The 15,818-nt window shown below is 54.4% G+C and overlaps 1 protein-coding gene across 32 annotated transcripts in view; it reads right to left on the reverse strand.

Moving 5' to 3' along the window:
• Positions 1-5,981: 5,981 nt before the first annotated feature.
• RAPGEF1 (Rap guanine nucleotide exchange factor 1) overlaps positions 5,982-15,818 on the reverse strand; it is a 142,039-nt gene continuing 132,202 nt past the window's right edge. For all 32 annotated transcript variants that reach the window (XM_070251969.1, XM_070251961.1, XM_070251957.1 and 29 more), the window contains 8 exons: positions 14,963-15,148; positions 14,073-14,157; positions 13,847-13,941; positions 12,243-12,321; positions 12,031-12,132; positions 10,567-10,664; positions 9,227-9,355; positions 5,982-8,641 (listed from right to left, as the gene is read on the reverse strand). In XM_070251969.1, the coding sequence (XP_070108070.1) occupies positions 8,491-8,641; positions 9,227-9,355; positions 10,567-10,664; positions 12,031-12,132; positions 12,243-12,321; positions 13,847-13,941; positions 14,073-14,157; positions 14,963-15,148 (925 nt within the window). In that variant the 3' untranslated portion in view covers positions 5,982-8,490. The remainder of the gene's footprint in view (positions 8,642-9,226; positions 9,356-10,566; positions 10,665-12,030; positions 12,133-12,242; positions 12,322-13,846; positions 13,942-14,072; positions 14,158-14,962; positions 15,149-15,818) is intronic.

A 15,818-nucleotide genomic window follows, 5' to 3' on the forward strand; every position in this document is an offset into this window, starting at 1 on the left:
TCATAAATTAATTGACCATATATGTGTGGGTTTATTCCTGGGTTCTCTATTCTGTTCCATTGCTCTATGTCTCTGTTTCTATGCTAATACTGTATTGTTTTGATTACTATAGGTTTGTAATATAGTTTAAAATCAGGGAGCATGGTGCCTCCTGGCTTGTTGTTCTTTCTTAAGATTGCTGTGGCTATTCAAGGTCTTGTGGTTCCATACAAATTTTAGGATTGTTTTTTCTTTCTGTGAAAAATGCCATTGGAATTTTGATAGAGATTGCATTGAATCTGTAGATTGCTTTGTGTAGGATGGACATTTTAACATATTCTTCCAATCCATGAGCACAGACTATCTTTCTATTAATTCATTAATGTCTTTTAATTTTCAGTGCACAGGTCTTTCACCTCCTTGGTTAAATTTATTCCTAAGTATTTTATTCTTTTGGATGCAATTGTAAATAGGATTGTTTTCTTAATTTCTCTTTCTGATAGCCTGGTATTAATATATAGAAATGCAACCGATTTCTGTATATTGACTTTGTGTCTTGCAACTTTAGTGAACTCATTTATTAATTCTAACAGTTTTTTGGTGGAGTCTTTAGGGTTTTCTACATATGATATCATGTCATCTATGAATAGTGACAGTTTTACTTCTTCCTTTCCAGTTTGGATGCCTTTTCTTTTTCTTGTCTAATTGCTCTGGCTAGGACTTCCAATACTACGTTGAATAAAAGTGGTGAATGGACATCCTTGTCTTGTTCCTGGTATTAGAGGAAAAGCTTTCAGCTTTTCACCATTGCCTATGATGTTAGCTGTGGGCTTGTCATACATGGCCTTTACTATGTTGAGGTACATTCCCTCTAAACCCACTTTGTTGAGAGTTTATATCATAAATAGATGCTGAATTATTTTGTCAAGTATTTTTTTCTGCATCTGTTGAGCTGATCATATGATTTTAATCCTTCATTTTGTTAATGTGGTGCATCACATTGATGTTGAGCCATCCTTGCATCCCTGGAATGAATTCCACTTGATCATGGCGGATGATCCTTTTAATGTATTGTTGCATCTGGTTTGCTGATATTTTGTTGAGGATTTTTGCATCTGTGTTCTTGAGGGATATTGGCCTGTAATTTTCTTTTTTTTGTCTCCCTCTTCTGGCTTTGGTATCAGGGTAATGCCGGCCTCAGAAAAAGTTTAGAAGTATTTCCTCCTATTTTTTTGAAGAGTTTGAGAAGGATTAGTATTAATTCTTCTTTGAATGTTTGGTAGAACTCACCAGTGAAGCTGTCCTGGACTTTTGTCTCTTAGGAGGTTTTTGATTACGGATTCAATCTCCTTATTAGTAATAAGTCTGTTCAGATTTTCTCTTTCTTCACGATTCTGTCTTGTTTAGACTGTATGTTTCTAGGAATTTATCCATTTCTCTAGGTTGTCAAGTTTGTGGGCATATAATTGTTTGTAGTAGTTCCTTAGTAGTAGTAGTTTCCTTTCTATTTTTGTGATGTCAGTTCTAACACCTCCTCTTTCATTTCTGGTTTTGTGTCCTCTCTTTTTTTCTTGGTGAGTCTAGCTAAAGGTTTCTCAATTTTGTTTATATTTTCAAACAACAAGCTTAGTTTCATCTTTTCTATTGTCATTTTAGTCCGTATTTCAGTTATTTCTGCTTAGATTTTTGTTATTTCCTTCTTTCTACTAACTTTGGACTTTGTTTCTTCTTCTTATTTTAGTCCGTTAAGGTGGAAAGTTAGGTTGTTTGAGATTTTTGTTTCTTGATGTAGGCATTTATTGCTATGAACTTCTCTCTTAGAACTGCTTTTGCTGCATCCTGTAAGTTTTGGTGTGTTGTGTTTCCATTTTCATTTGTCTCAAGGTACTTTCTGATTTCTCTTTTGATTTCTTCTTTGACCCGTTGGTTGTTCAGTAGCATGTTGTTTAATCTCCACATATTTGTGAATTTTCCAGTTTTCTTCTTGTAATTGACTTATAGTTTCATACATTTTGGTCTGCAAAGATGCTTGATATGATTTCAGTCTTCTCAAATTTATTAAGACTTGTTTTGTGATCTAACGTGATCTATCCTGGAGAATGTTCCATGTGTGCTTGAGAAGAATGTGTGTTCTGTAGCTTTTAGATGGACTGTTCTGTATATATCTGTTAAGTCCACCTGGTCTGATGTGTCATTTCAGACCAACGTTTCCTTTGATTTTCTGTCTGGATTATCTATCCATTGGTATAAGTGGGGTACTAGGTCCCCTATTATCGTATTGCTGTCTGTTTCTCCCTTTATGTCTGTTAATATTTGCTTTATATATTTAGATGCTCTGTCAGGTGCATAAATATTTACAAATATTATATCCTCTTGCTGGATTATCATTTTTTCTATAAAGGTCTCATACATCTTTTGTTGGGTTTCTTCCTAGTACCTTAACACTTGTGATGCTAGTATAAATGGTAACCTTTAAGAATTGTTTTCTAATTGTTGCTTGTATATAGAAATATGTCTAATTTTGGGGCTGGCCCCGTGGCCGAGTGGTTAAGTTCACGTGCTCCGCTGCAGGCGGCCCAGTGTTTCGTTGGTTCGAATCCTGGGCGCGGACATGGCACTGCTCATCGGACCACGCTGGGGCGGCGTCCCACATGCCACAGCTAGAAGAACCCACAGCGAAGAATACACAACTATGTACCAGGGGGCTTTGGGGAGAAAAAGGAAAAAATAAAATCTTTAAAAAAAAAAAAAAAAAAAAAGAAATATGTCTAATTTTTATCTGACTGCACAGGTAACCACCTTGATAGATTTTCTTAGTAATCTTTTGGTTATTTTTCTTTTCTTGCAGCCTTGGCTAGGATCTCCAGTACAGCAATGAACAAAGTTGTCAGAATCCTGACCTTGTTCAGATTTTAAAGGAAATGCTTTGAGTTTCACCACTAACTATAATGTTTGCATAGGATTTGGGAAGGTAACCTTTATCAGATTAAGGAAGTTTTCAATTTCTATTTAATGAATAAGTTTTTGTTTGTTTTGTGTGAGGAAGACTGGCCTGGAGCTAACACCTGTGCCAATCCTCTTCTATTTTGTATGTGGGATGCCCCACAGCATGGTTTGATGAGTGGCATGTAGGTCTGTGCCTGGGATCTGAACCTGTGAACCCTAGGCCGCCGAAGCAGAGCACACAAACTTAACCTCTATGCCACTGGGCCAGCCCCTGAGTTTGTTTTTTTTGAATTAAAAGTTTGAATGGGTTTTGCCTTTTTAACAAAGGCCTTTCTGACTACTGAAGTGATAATACGTCGTTCTTCCTTTAATGTTAATGTGGTGAATTCAGGAGAAGCCAGGCCATGTTGTGAAAATTTATAAACCATGAAATCTCACTAGTTCAGTTAGCACAAGTTCAGTTTTCTTTCATGTAAAGTCCCATGTGGGACAGTGGGGGTAGTCCCTGTCTGGGCTCCCTCTGCTTGGGTCTGTGCCATCTCAGCCCCTGGAACCTAAGTTTGTCACAGCGGGATAAGAGTAAGCATGGAGGTGGCACATGCATTCTTAAGTCCCCAACCCAAAGAGGCACGTATCTCTGCCCCTTAGATCTCATGGGCCTACCTGCGAGGGGCCGGGAAGCAGAGTCTTGCCCATGCCCAGGAAGGGGAGGCACACCAGCCCAGGCTGCCCAAATGAGGGTCTAACACATGGGCTCAAGTACATTCACCAACTTACCGACATCACTCCATCCTTGCATTTGAGGATGAGCCCGAGTTGCTCAGGGTGCACTGATTTTTATACATTGCTGGTTTGGGGTTGCTAAGATTATCTCAGAAGTTTTGCATCTGCATTTGCCTGTAATTTACTTGTACCGTCCTTGTCTGGATTGACGTCAAGGTTGTGTTTCACTCGTAAAACAAGTTGAGAAGCGTTTCCCCTTCTTCCGTTCTTAGGAGCGTTTGTGTGAGGCTGAAGCTTTGGTATAAACTGCATGTTAAGCCTGTTTGGACCTGATGTTTATAAGTGGATTTCAAACTAGCTTTAATTTCTTTAATGTCAAGTACCTCTTCTTTGTAGCATTTACCATGGTTGTAATACATCACTTGTGTTATTTCTTCTAATTAAGAGAACTTAACGAGGTAAAGTGCTCAGCGAAGTGCGTGGTACCCAGTACATGCTTGACAAGTACTCACGGTGGTGACAGCTCACCAGAGACTATTCTGGGTGTTAACTCCGTGAACCTTCACAGACCTGAGGAGGGAGAAGCAGTAATTACCAGCTGGAGAGACTGGGGAACAGAGAAGGGACCACCTACCCAAGGTCACTTGGCTTATCAGGTGCAGGGCCAGGACCAGAGCCCTTATCAGCCAAGGGCCAAAGTCCTCCAGCATGTCCCCAGCAAATGCAGGACTAGAATGACCCCAAAGCTGCCTCAGCAGGTTCCTAAGTCATGTGCCCCCAGTGAACGCATGAACGGACGGATGAAAGATGGTCTGAGTGAATGCGTGTGGCCCGCCCCATCCCGCTGGGGGAGCAGCACGTGGCCATCGCACTCCAGAAGCCTGGCCTTGTGCCACCCGTGGCCAGACCTGCCTCCGGGTCTGAACACAGGCGTGGCCGGGGAAGAGCAGCTCTCAGAGGGGCATCCACGCCTCCTGAGTCACTGGCTAGACATGCAGATTCCCAGGCCCTGGGAGGGGACCCTCTGGGTGGGGATGGAACCCAGAGTTTTAATCTGCCCCCACTGCCAGTCACCTAAGACCAGGGTGGGTTGCAGCAGCTGCAACCTGCAGCCCTGGTTGGCAGGCTCAGGCCTGAGGTCCACACCTGGCCTGTCACCTCCTGCTGTCACCGCCTGGTTGCCTGGGGTGGGGGTTGGGACCAGATCAGGACAGTTCTTGGCATTGCTGGCTGGTGGGGAAGACGGGAGTGGAGGATTCAGGAGCCAACTGGTCTCTCTCTGGGCCTCAGTGTGCTCATCAGTCAAATGGACAACAGCAGGTAATGGGGAAACTGAGGTACAAGTGGCTGAGTAACTTGCTTGAACTACAACTAGTGAAGGGGAGAAGCGGGGAAGTTCAGTCGTCGCCAAGGCTCTGGGAGGCTTCGTGGCAATGCCTGGCCCATGCTGCGTGTTTGGTAAACAGCTGAGGGGACGAGAGAGGGCTCCCTAGAGGCCTGGGATCCTTTCTCTCAGATCCTAACAGTGTGACCAGCCCAGGAATACTTGCTCCCCCCTTAAAGGGATATCCTTTTAAGCTGCCACCTTTCGGGGAAGGCCGGGGAGGCCACCTGAGGGGGGATCTGCTGGGAGATGCCGGCCTTTCTCTCTGCCCGGTTCCCAGCCCTGTGGGCACCTTCTGTAGGGCCCAAAGCCCTGGGTTCTGCACCCAGGTGCTCAGTCTCACTGCAGAAGAGGTGCCGGGGGGACGGGACATGCTGGGGGACGGGCACATCGACTGGCGTGAGGATGGCTCTGGGAGGATGGTGAACGGAGATGACAAGTGGGCTGGGAGTCAGTCCAACGGCTCACCTGGTGTGCAGCAGACACCGCCCAGCCCAGGCAGAGAAGGGACCAGAGCCCAGCGGTCACCTCACTCCTGAGCGGGGCGCAGGGGCTCCACTGCTCCCACAGAGGCGGGCAGGGCCCGTGCCTCAGCCCGCGGTCCGGGTAGTAGGGGCAGAACCCTGCCAAAGGTGTACTTTCAAACACAGCGCCTTTGGGGCTCTGGAAAGTGACTCCACACAGCCTGTGCTCCCTGAGTTCTACCCTGGAAATGCCAGTCTATACCAGGACGCTGGGGGTCAGGGGGCAGTACAGCTTTTGGGCATTGACCCACTTCTGGGGCACAAGACCTTGGAGGGGACGTTCTGGAAAGGAGTTGGTGACATCCATGCCACTCTGCCAGGACGAGCCCCACAACAGCAAGCAGGTCCAGGGACTGGGAGCAGGACCACACCCTTAGTGTGCCGGGGGCCCCACCCACGAGGAGGGCACAGAAAAGAGGCAGGACTGTCGCTTTGACACTGACAGACAGCATACACACCTGGGCGGTGGCTTTTGTCTGTGTTTATTTTCCTTTCATATAAAAGTTACAGGTTTGAAATGTCCGCAGGAAGATGCCACTATCAGCCAGGTTAGTTTAGGACCTATATTACAATGTAACATGGGGAGGCGTGGGGCAGGGGAGGGAGGGGCTCGTCGGAAGTGGGGTTCGGTTCAGACAGGGCATGCGACTGCCCTTTCCCTGGCTGCCACACCTGCAGGTGGGCACTGACTCTGCAGGGAGCCAAATCGTCCTGATTGGGTCTGTCTGTCCTAAGGATGGACTCCCACACCCTGCCCCGGCGCCTCAGACAAAGCAAAGCCAGGCGGGTGACTCGTGAGGCGCAGGGCCGGGGAGCCTGTCAGCCAATAAGTGACAGCACACACCGTGCCTGCTGTCCCCTGCTGGTCACTGGACACGCCGGCACCTCGCCCACCCGTACTGCCCGCCTGGGGCCCAGCACATCTGCTCAGACAGCCGAGGGATCCCAGAGAGAAGCAGGCACGGCCTGTGGCGGGGGTGTGCGTGCAGGGTCTGTTCTAACTGAGGGAAGGTGAAGCCCCGCCCTGGCCAGCTCCTGCCTGAGGACAGACCCCGACCACGGACATGCACCCATCTGCAGACGCATGCAAGCGGCTGGCTTTCTGAGGCTAAAACACAGAGACCGGCAGGTCATACCACTCACAGGCCCCGAGCGCACAGAGGCCCCCACGCACACACAGCAGCAGTCAACCGAGCTGGGCCTGGGCGAGAGGCAAGGTAGAAAGGAAGAGGAAAGCCTGAAATGAGAGGACAATGCGGGAACAAACTAAAACCCAACCCACACACAATACTGTTCATCAACAGCGACTCTACACACACACTCTTTAAATAATAAAGTGACATGTTCTGGCCGCAGCATCACTGGCAGAGGAGGTTGCGACTGACATTTCACAGATCTCTCCCCTCTGTGTCCAGGACGCACAAACGACAGGAAAACCAGCCCACATATTCTTGATGAAAGCTGCTCAAACACCCATGAAGGACTCCAAGGGACACGGCTGTCTCCTTGAGAAAAATCTAATCAACAGATGTTGCTTTTGACTTTTCTTTGTTCTTTTTAATTTGGACTAAGCACAGGTAGATCTTGGAGTCTGCTTGACCAAGCCCCAAACCCAGGAGAAGTGACCACTCAATCATGCAAACAGGACAGGGGAGGCGCAGAGGCCGCTGTCCAGTTCCGACGGGCACCCTGCCCGCAGGCCCACGTGCGGCTGCCACAGAGCCGGCACCTCTGTGTGCGGAGAACCCCTGCAAAGCTGGCCCCAGATTGTCAACCTCAGCAGCGAGTGGTTCTGAACAAGGAGGTGGGAAAGGGCACCTGCTCCTGAAGCAGCTCTGCCAGAGGAGAGCCAGACTGCCAGGCGCTGGGAGAGCCGTGGCTGTCAGCCTCAGGAGGCACCTCCGCAGCCAGGCCCCTGCCCTTTCAGGGACACCCCGTCCTTCACAGAGAGGGCCCCTCTGGCCCCAGCAGGATGGAGACAGCAGGAGGGGCCGGCGAGGCGGGAGGGCAGGAGATGGAGTTTAAGGCACACAGCAAGCAACAGAGGAGGGGCCGCTGGCCTTCCCGGGACAGAAATGCCCCTCCACTCTCTCCTCTCTGAATGAACCCACAAGAGCTACGGGCCCAGCTCAGATAAAATGTGTTTCTTGGATGTAAAGTTTTCCCTTGCTCCAACCTCCTCTTCCCAGCTCCCCATGGCGCCAGATGATGGGATGAGGGCCAGTGGGACGCTGGCGGGGGTGATGCAGGGACAAAAAGATGACAGACACTGCCGCTGCCCCAGCTCGGGAGGGCCCTGTGGCGGCAGCAGACAGTTCTGAGGGCCAGTACCATGACAGGCGCTCCAGGGCTGCTGAGAGGCCACCTGTCGTATCCTGCTGGGCCAGGGAACAAGCTGAGCCCATCCTCCACTTTAAAAAGCAGAGTCCGGAAAGTTCAAGGAGCCTCCCCGTGTCCTCTCTGCCCACCCACCCAAATGCCCCCGTCCTTCATGCCTGGTCGCTCATTTGTCATTTCAGCAGAGTTAGGACCCTGGAACTTAGGGAGGGGTGAAGGTTCCCACTGTTCTTGGTCTGCTAATGACGTCCCTGTGCTGCTCCCAGGCAGGGGGAGCGGGGAGTGGGGAGACAGAAGTGAAAGCAGAAACCAAAAACCAAAACCGAAAACCCCCGGTTCACAAATCAGTCCTAGACCTGCCTGCTGGCTCCACGGTGGGCCGCGGGGTCTGCTCCTGCGGAGGAGAGGGGCAGGACACTGCCGCGGGCTGCTGCCCGGCACAGCAGAGGCCTGGCTGGCCTTGTGGCTCTCAGGCCGGGACACTTGCAGCCTGCCCAGGGAGCAGGCCGCCGCCAGGTGACAGGTCCACAGTTCCTTCCTGGCTCGGAGCCGTGCTCAGAGCCCCTGGAGCGCTCTCCTCGCTCACGGCAGCTGCCCCTAGGTCTTCTCTTCCCGGTCTGTTTTCCTCCTTGTTATGTTCCTGGGTTTGATTTTCAGGGAGAGTTCCCACAGGGCCTCCTCAGCCAGGTGGTCACTGAAGTCGTTGAAGAAGTTTATGATGTCGTCATTTCTCCGGATGTCATAATGCCTGGGGGGGAGCAGGGAGGCAGGCAGTGAGAGCCGGTGTGGGCCCGACAACCTGATGGTCTCTCAGGGCCACCTGCGCCATCCCAGCAGACTGACAAGGCAGGGGCTGCTGCTGCCCACACGCTGCAGGGAAGACGCCAGTGCTCGGAGCTGAGGCCATCAGCACGTGGCACGAGCTGGACCCTAAAGCTGGGCTCTCTCTGCTCCCTAAAAGGTCTCCCGAGCAGCACCCCTGCAGCCCAGCGGGTCTGCAGGAACTGAGGCCCAAGCACTGTCACCTCCCCCGCCCCCCGCCCTGGATCCAGCTAGGCTAGCGTTTGCCAGCCTCTTCCTTGCAGCAAGTCTGGCCCCCAGCTTCCCTGTACTGGAAACACAGAAGACAAGCTGACTACCGACTCTGGGTACGGGCCCTGGGCCACACTGCGCTTAGCCCCGACGAGCACTTTCTCATGTCATCCAGACAAACTGGAAGACGCAGGGGTCAGATCCCCCTTGGGCCTTTGTCACCTCCCATCTCTGCTCAGGGTCCTAGCAGCCAAGGGTTTGGTGTGCCCCCAGCCCTGGCCCACTGGGCGGCAGCACTCACGCCTGCTGGAAGCACCGCATGCTGTCGAGGATGTTGAACTGCTGCCACCGTTTGGAAAAATTCACCTTCCCATCAATATAGTCTGGGTTTCCCAGGTGAACGAAGGTGAGGTCCTGCAGGATGAGCCCCCTTCGGCGGACGGAGAAGACAGTTACTGCTCTGGAGAGCAGCTCAGAAGCCAGAGGACAAGCCCTGCCCAACTGGGCCCATGCCTCTGGGCTGTGCCCGAGCAGCTGCCAGGCCCACGAGCGTGTCTCTAGGCTGTGTGTATTTCTTCCAGCATGAATTCCTGACTCGCAAGCTCTGGGTCCCTGGGCAGGCCAGGTCCTGAAGAGCCTCGAATGCCTCCCTGCCTCAGAGGCCCTTCAAGGACTGTTCCAGCCTGCAGGGGCCTGTCAGGGACCTGATGGCTGCAGCACGTGCTGGCAGGGCTGTGGGTTTGCTGACGCAAACCTAATAAACGAACAGGAAAAAATAACACCCCAAACTGGAGGGCAGGGAGATCCCCTCCCTTTGAACAGGTGGGGCAAAGTGCTTCTAAATGCAGAGGGCATGAAGCCACAAGACGAGCGATGGGGCAGTCCTTCCACCCAGGGAGAGCCCAGCCCAAGGGCATGGCGGACGCCCTCTCAGGAGCCCAGATGCGGACGCCTGATGGGAAAGTGGGTTAGCAGTCAGTGAGGGTGGAGAGGCCAGGAGGCAAGCAGAGGGTCACTGGCTGCAAGATCTGTATCTCTGAGGGCGAAGGCCTCAAGGCAGCCCCAACCCTGGGCGACATTCCATCACACTCTCAGCCCTGGGGTGGTGCTGAGCCTTCTACCCTTCTTTTGGAGATTCCCAATGTCCACTAGTATGTTAAGGGCTCTAATAAGTCCTGCAACAAAGAAACTGGTTTAGCTTTGATTTTTCCACGATTTCCCAAGCTTCTGTGACCACAGGATCCTTTTCCATGAAACAGGTATTGACTCCATCCCATGGCCCACACTGGGGAGACCCTCTGAGCTTCTTTACATCAATGCTCTCAGGGTTCCTGGGGTGCCGGGGGGCCCGCAGGTTGTGACATGCAGTCAGGTTTGAGGACCGCTGGAATAGAGCACGGTGCCACCCGCACCTGCCCACACACGCCTGAGCACGTGTACTGGCAGACGAGGGAAGGAGACAGGCCCGGGAGACAGGGAAGAGGATCGCTCTCACTCGACCTCTTCTTTTCTGTTTCCATTGTGTAACAAGGGGCATAGTTCGCATTAAAGCCTAAGACGGAAACCTTTAAGCAAGGGCTTCTCTGAGCCTGACACGATTTCCCCAGGTCAAGGGGCCAATCCACCGGAGGCTCTACTCACAGGTACGGGATGCACGGTGGCTCCACCTCAGACAGGGCGGCCCGATAGGCGCGGAAGGAGGACGAACTGTCAATCAGTGTGCAGTACTCGGCCAGGCCCTGGGCAGGGGGCATGTGGCATGCATGAGCACCGGGACAATGCTGGGCACTGAGCCCTGGCCCCTCCTCGCCAACCCACACATCACCTCCCCTCCACCGACGCTCAAGGGTGCCCACACATACAAACCCAGACCCGAACCCAGGCCCTGCTCTGGCTGCAGGGAGAACAGGCCTCCCGTGGACACACGGGCCACGAGGCTGCTTGTGCCTGCTCAGAACCATGTCTCTGGGCCACCAGCACCCCCAGGTATGGGACCTGGAGCTTGGGCTCCGCCTGGGTTCTGCTCCACTGGGCGAGCCCGAGGGAGCTCCTAAAACACGCTGGACCATGTCACTCCAGCTCCGAGCCCTCCCTCACTCTTCACTGCACTCAAGGCAGAGTCCACCAGGGATGGCAGGTGACCTGATGGAGCCACTCCTGCCCCCTGCCTGGAATGCCACTCGCCTGCTTTGTTGCCTGTTAGGTGCCTCTCAGCCTGATGTGTCACCTCCTCCAGGAAGCCTCTGCCTCCTCAGGACCTCGTACGTGTTCTTGGAGCAGCCAGTGTGAATGTCCTACTTTTCTACACAACACTGTTTTATAACTGTGCCTATATGTCGGCTCGTGAGATGACCCTCAGGTGGCTCAGCCAACACTGAGCCCCAAGGGCTTTGCCTCCCTTCCCAAGGACCAGCTCCTACACAAGGATACATGTCCAATTCCTCGCCAGTCTCCCTGAAGCCCTCGTGATCCAGAGCCGGTCCCCTCCTCAGGGATGCAGCCATGCTGGCCTCTGTCCTGCTGCTCCCCACTGCTCCTGGTCTGCACTGCTCTGTCCCCTCTGATGGGAACTCCCCTGTCTTCCCAGGAAACTCCTCCTACTTGGGTCTTGGTATGCTCAACACTTCCTCGGCGGCCTCCCTGACTCCAGGCCAGGCCAGAGCACCCGGCCACAAGCTCGGCAGCACCCCGTCCTTTCCCTTTAGCACTCACCCTGAAGAAACCCGCCTAGTAAGATGTCTGGCCTTCACAGTACGCCCCAGCTGCCTAACGTGGCCCCCAGCCCAGAGCAGCCCGATCAGAAGCAGGGGCCGAAGGGAGGAAGGAGGGGAAGCTGGGACCCAGGCACGGGCTTGTAGCACGGGCAGCAGGGCGCTGTGATGTGACGAGCCCAGCACCGACCAGGGAGCCCCTCAGGGCCCGATGACTGGAGCTTAGAGACGGGCGATGAGGGCGGGCGGTGGGCCCCCCAGCTGTCCAGCGGGAGGTGGCAGAACAGGGGCCCAAGTCTAGGTGTCCATTCCCGTCCCCAGCACGTCCTGCCACAGCAGCTCACCCGAGGGCCAGGCAGGCCTCCTACCTCACGGGCTCCCTCCAGCCGCTCACCTCTGAGGTCTGCTTCTGCCACTCCAGCCTGCGGATGGGCGCCGAGTCCAGCGCCGAGAGGATGGCTAGGTAGGAGTTGAAGTTGTTCAGCTTCCGTAAGTGCTGCAGAGAGAGGCGGGGTGGCAGTGAGGGCAGGTGGCAGGGACAGCAGGCCCGGGGCCTCCCAGGCACGGTCTGAAGGGGCGGGTTCTGGGGACGGTGCCCACGCTTACCTTCATGATCTTGATGAACTTCAGGAGTAGGCGTTCCCGGTCCTGGGCCTTTTCCTGTAACATGATTATTGACCGCACCCTGCGTGGACCAAGTGGGGGCGCAGCTGAGCTGACCAGTCTCCCTGCAGGCCCCAGGGTGGGCCTGGTGGAGCTGTGCGTAGATGCCAGTGCTGCCTGGCCAGGAGCCCACACCCGCCAAGTGCCCAGGGGTGGTGAGGCACCAGTGTAGCCCTAGTCTCTGCTCTCAGGGAGCTCAGGGCATCCAGGGAGAGGCAAGAGGCCACAAGAGGTCTGGTGGCCAGAGCCAAACACCAGGCTAGGCCCTCTGACCTGCAGGCAAGGCTTTGGAGGATCAAACAGCTCTCCTGACGAGAGCTGCCCCGAGCACCACTGGGGCGATGCTCCTCACGTGGTCTCAGGACTAGCTGGCACTTGGGTTAAGAGGCCACCTTCCCGGACGCGAGGGGGGCACTTCTCAGAACCTGAGCAGCAGCCAAAGCCAAAGCCCGGCCTTGTATGAGGACCCCACAGTGGTCTCGACTGCCTGTGGTTTCACATGGGCCACTGCCAGTCACTCAGAGGAAGTGCTGCCTCTGCTGTGCGTCTTCTGCCCCCTTAAGGGCCCCTGCACTGATACACCTTGAGGACCGTGGCTCTGCAGGGGTCCCCACCCACACCTCTTCCTAGGTAGCCCCCTAAGAGGTGTACCCAGAGCCTCCTGCACCCAGCAAGGGCCAGGTCAGAGGCTGACTCAGGGCTGATTGCAGCTTCCATCTGCCCAGAAGCCACTGCGTCCTACTGGGCAAAACCCTGAACGGACGCTGGGTTGCCGCTGCTGAGCACACGCTGCTGAGGAGGGGAGCCCTTCCTGCGCTGGGGAGAGAAGCAGGGAAAGTGGGGGATGACCCGATTCTTCTCCAACAAGCAGTGCTTGGAGCATGTTAAAAATACTGGAGGTCCCCCTGGTGGCAGCGGGGGACTGTGTGTATGGTGGGGTCTGCCACAGCACCAGACCGTGCGCCTGTCACACTCCGACCATCCTCGGACGCCGAGAGGCTGTGGCGCTTCTGAGTCACATCTTGAAGAGCCAACAGCTCTGTTCTAGGTCATAAACACACCTTTGGGCTTCATCTCACTTTAGGAATGAAAGGCTAAATGAAAGCACTGGTAGAATCCCTCCTTTGCTAACTGGTCTTTTCTTTCAGGCAGAGTCAGTGTGAGGGTCAGCCCTGAGGCCGCCTAGCAGTGGGGAGACTGGCAAGACCACTGCAGGATGGCAAACTTCACACCCCCTCCCCTGCTGCCATCTAGGGCAGACATTACTAATCACTCCTGGCACTCTTCCTGCTGAGTCTCAGACTCCTCCTCAAGCAGCCCTCCAAGTGACCCTTCTACCATGCAAGACGCACCACGTGCAGGCCCTGCCCTTGCTCTTTGCTGCCTACAGTTCACAGCTAATGCCCAAAGGCCCCAGGAGGAGCAGGGAGGAATGAAAGGGAGCGGCATCTTCTCCTTGCTGTTGGAGCTCTCTGTGAAGAAAAACACGGGAACCCATCCCGATGCGCCGCCGTCAGAGAACTGGGGCTTCGCACCGTCCTCCTTACCAGTAGGACATGTTGTTGAAGTGCTCCGTGAACTGGGTCAAGTTGGGGCTCTTCTCCTCGTTCTGCTCTTTTGCCCAAAGCAAAACCTCAGGAATCTGAAAAAGGAGGTAGATGGGATGGAGCTGGAGCCCTCTGGCTCTCCTGTGATGGGGTGGTCTCTCTCACTCAAAGCGGCTCGCCGGGGCTGGGACAGCCCTCCCCAGCCCCACCCTGCTCCATGCCATACCTCTATTTTATAAAAGAGCTCAGCATCCAGCAGTGTCAGCTGCTCGGCTATTTCGTGGCTGTGAAAGTCGTGCAAGGTCCCGGGCCTGGAAGACAGGGGCATGAGGCAAGTGGTCAGGGAACAGGGGCAGGAGCTGCGCACGTGCTGCAGTGCTGGCCTCAGAGCTGAGAGACCGGAGGGAGTAGCGGCCCTAAGCCTCGCTCCACAGCGGGAGAAGGGAGGCCGCACTGCGGGCCTGCGGCAGGTCAGGACCAGACCATTCTCCTCGCTGGGAGCGCGGCGCCCGCCTTCCTTCCTCTCCGGCCTCCGTGGGGCAGATCCTGCAGCTACCCCCTCAGCCCAGGGACAGCTCAGCTGCCTGAGAAGTCAGCCTGACCCCACTTCCCGGGCCCCGTGAGATCAGAGCTGGTGCCATGTGCCTGAAAGCTGGGACACCAGCAAGGGGTGAGAAATCAGCAAACACCTGTGGCCGGGGGAGGAGCAGGCACCAGACAGGAACCCTTATACGAGGTCTCAGGAAGCTTCAGGATGGCACGGGGGCTGGGCCAGCGTTCACAGCTGCCACATTAGCGCCAGGAAGGTAATTCAGAGTTGACCACAGTCCAGAGTACATTAATCTGTCTCCTGTAAACCCCCCCTCCACGCCTTGCTGCCTGCTTCCTGGTAAAAAGGGGACTCGTGACACAACATAACCCTGGAGAAGAGGCCCAGCCCTGGGGAACCTACTGGGCTGTCCCTGAGGCACCTTGTCCACAGAGCCTGGGCAGAACCAGGACGAGAGGCTGTGGGGTACACTAAGGGAAATGGCATGGAGAGGCAGCTACTGTGCACAACTCTTGCCAGCGGAGGCAGGGGCTGGAGGAGCCATGGTTGGATGGATGGTAGCTCACCTGGCTGCTACCCCCCGGGCTGCCAGGGGCTGGTCGGCGTTGGCACACCTGAGTAGCTTCTTCTGGTCCACCTTGTCCAGGATGTTCTTCCGAAGCACGCGGGCCAGGCTGAGCTCCCCATTGCACACCAAGCGAAAGACCAGTTCCATCAGCAGCTTCAAGATCTCTTCCGTCAACTCCACGAGACTAAAGGGCCAAGGGCCACAAGATGAGGGGCAGGAATACAAGTACAGGGAGAGGACTGCTGCCACCGGGGCCAGAATCCACCTGAAGGTACCCAAGGGACATGTGGCCGCGATCAGCAGAGCCAGGAAAGCTCTTGTGGGGAGGGAGCAAGAGGCAAGGCCTCGGGACGGCTGGGCACCCTCCCAAGTGCTGGGAGTCGTCTCAGTGGTAACAAGTCACCGCCATTCCCTCAGCAGACGCTGGCCCCAGGGACCAGGCCAGGGCCTGTGCTCCAGAGACAAATCCCACAGAAACCCCACCCAGAGGAACTCCTGGTCCACCGGGGTGATGAGTCACTAAGAGGTCCTGGCCCCTCAGACCAGACACCCCTGAACTTCCTCCGCAGAGCGCTGTCCACACCTGGTGGTTTCCCAGCTGTGCAGTCAGCAACTAAGGCCATACCCCCAGCAGAAGGTCCCTTCAGAACTAGGAAAGGGAGCAGCTCGATGTGTGTTTGTTAAATGAATGCAAATGGCGAGTGCTGTGTCAGGGGAGCATGGAAAGCGGAGGAGGGCAGGAGAGGGCCTCCCCAGTGCTGGTGGCTGAGAGCACGGCTCACCGTGGATGAGGCGCTAAGCTCCACGCAAGGGGGATGGCCCCCAGGAGGAAATCTGGGCCAGATCGGGGCTGG

Source organism: Equus caballus, chromosome 25, assembly GCF_041296265.1.
Source record: "Equus caballus isolate H_3958 breed thoroughbred chromosome 25, TB-T2T, whole genome shotgun sequence".
In the NCBI taxonomy this organism is placed as follows: domain Eukaryota; kingdom Metazoa; phylum Chordata; class Mammalia; order Perissodactyla; family Equidae; genus Equus; species Equus caballus.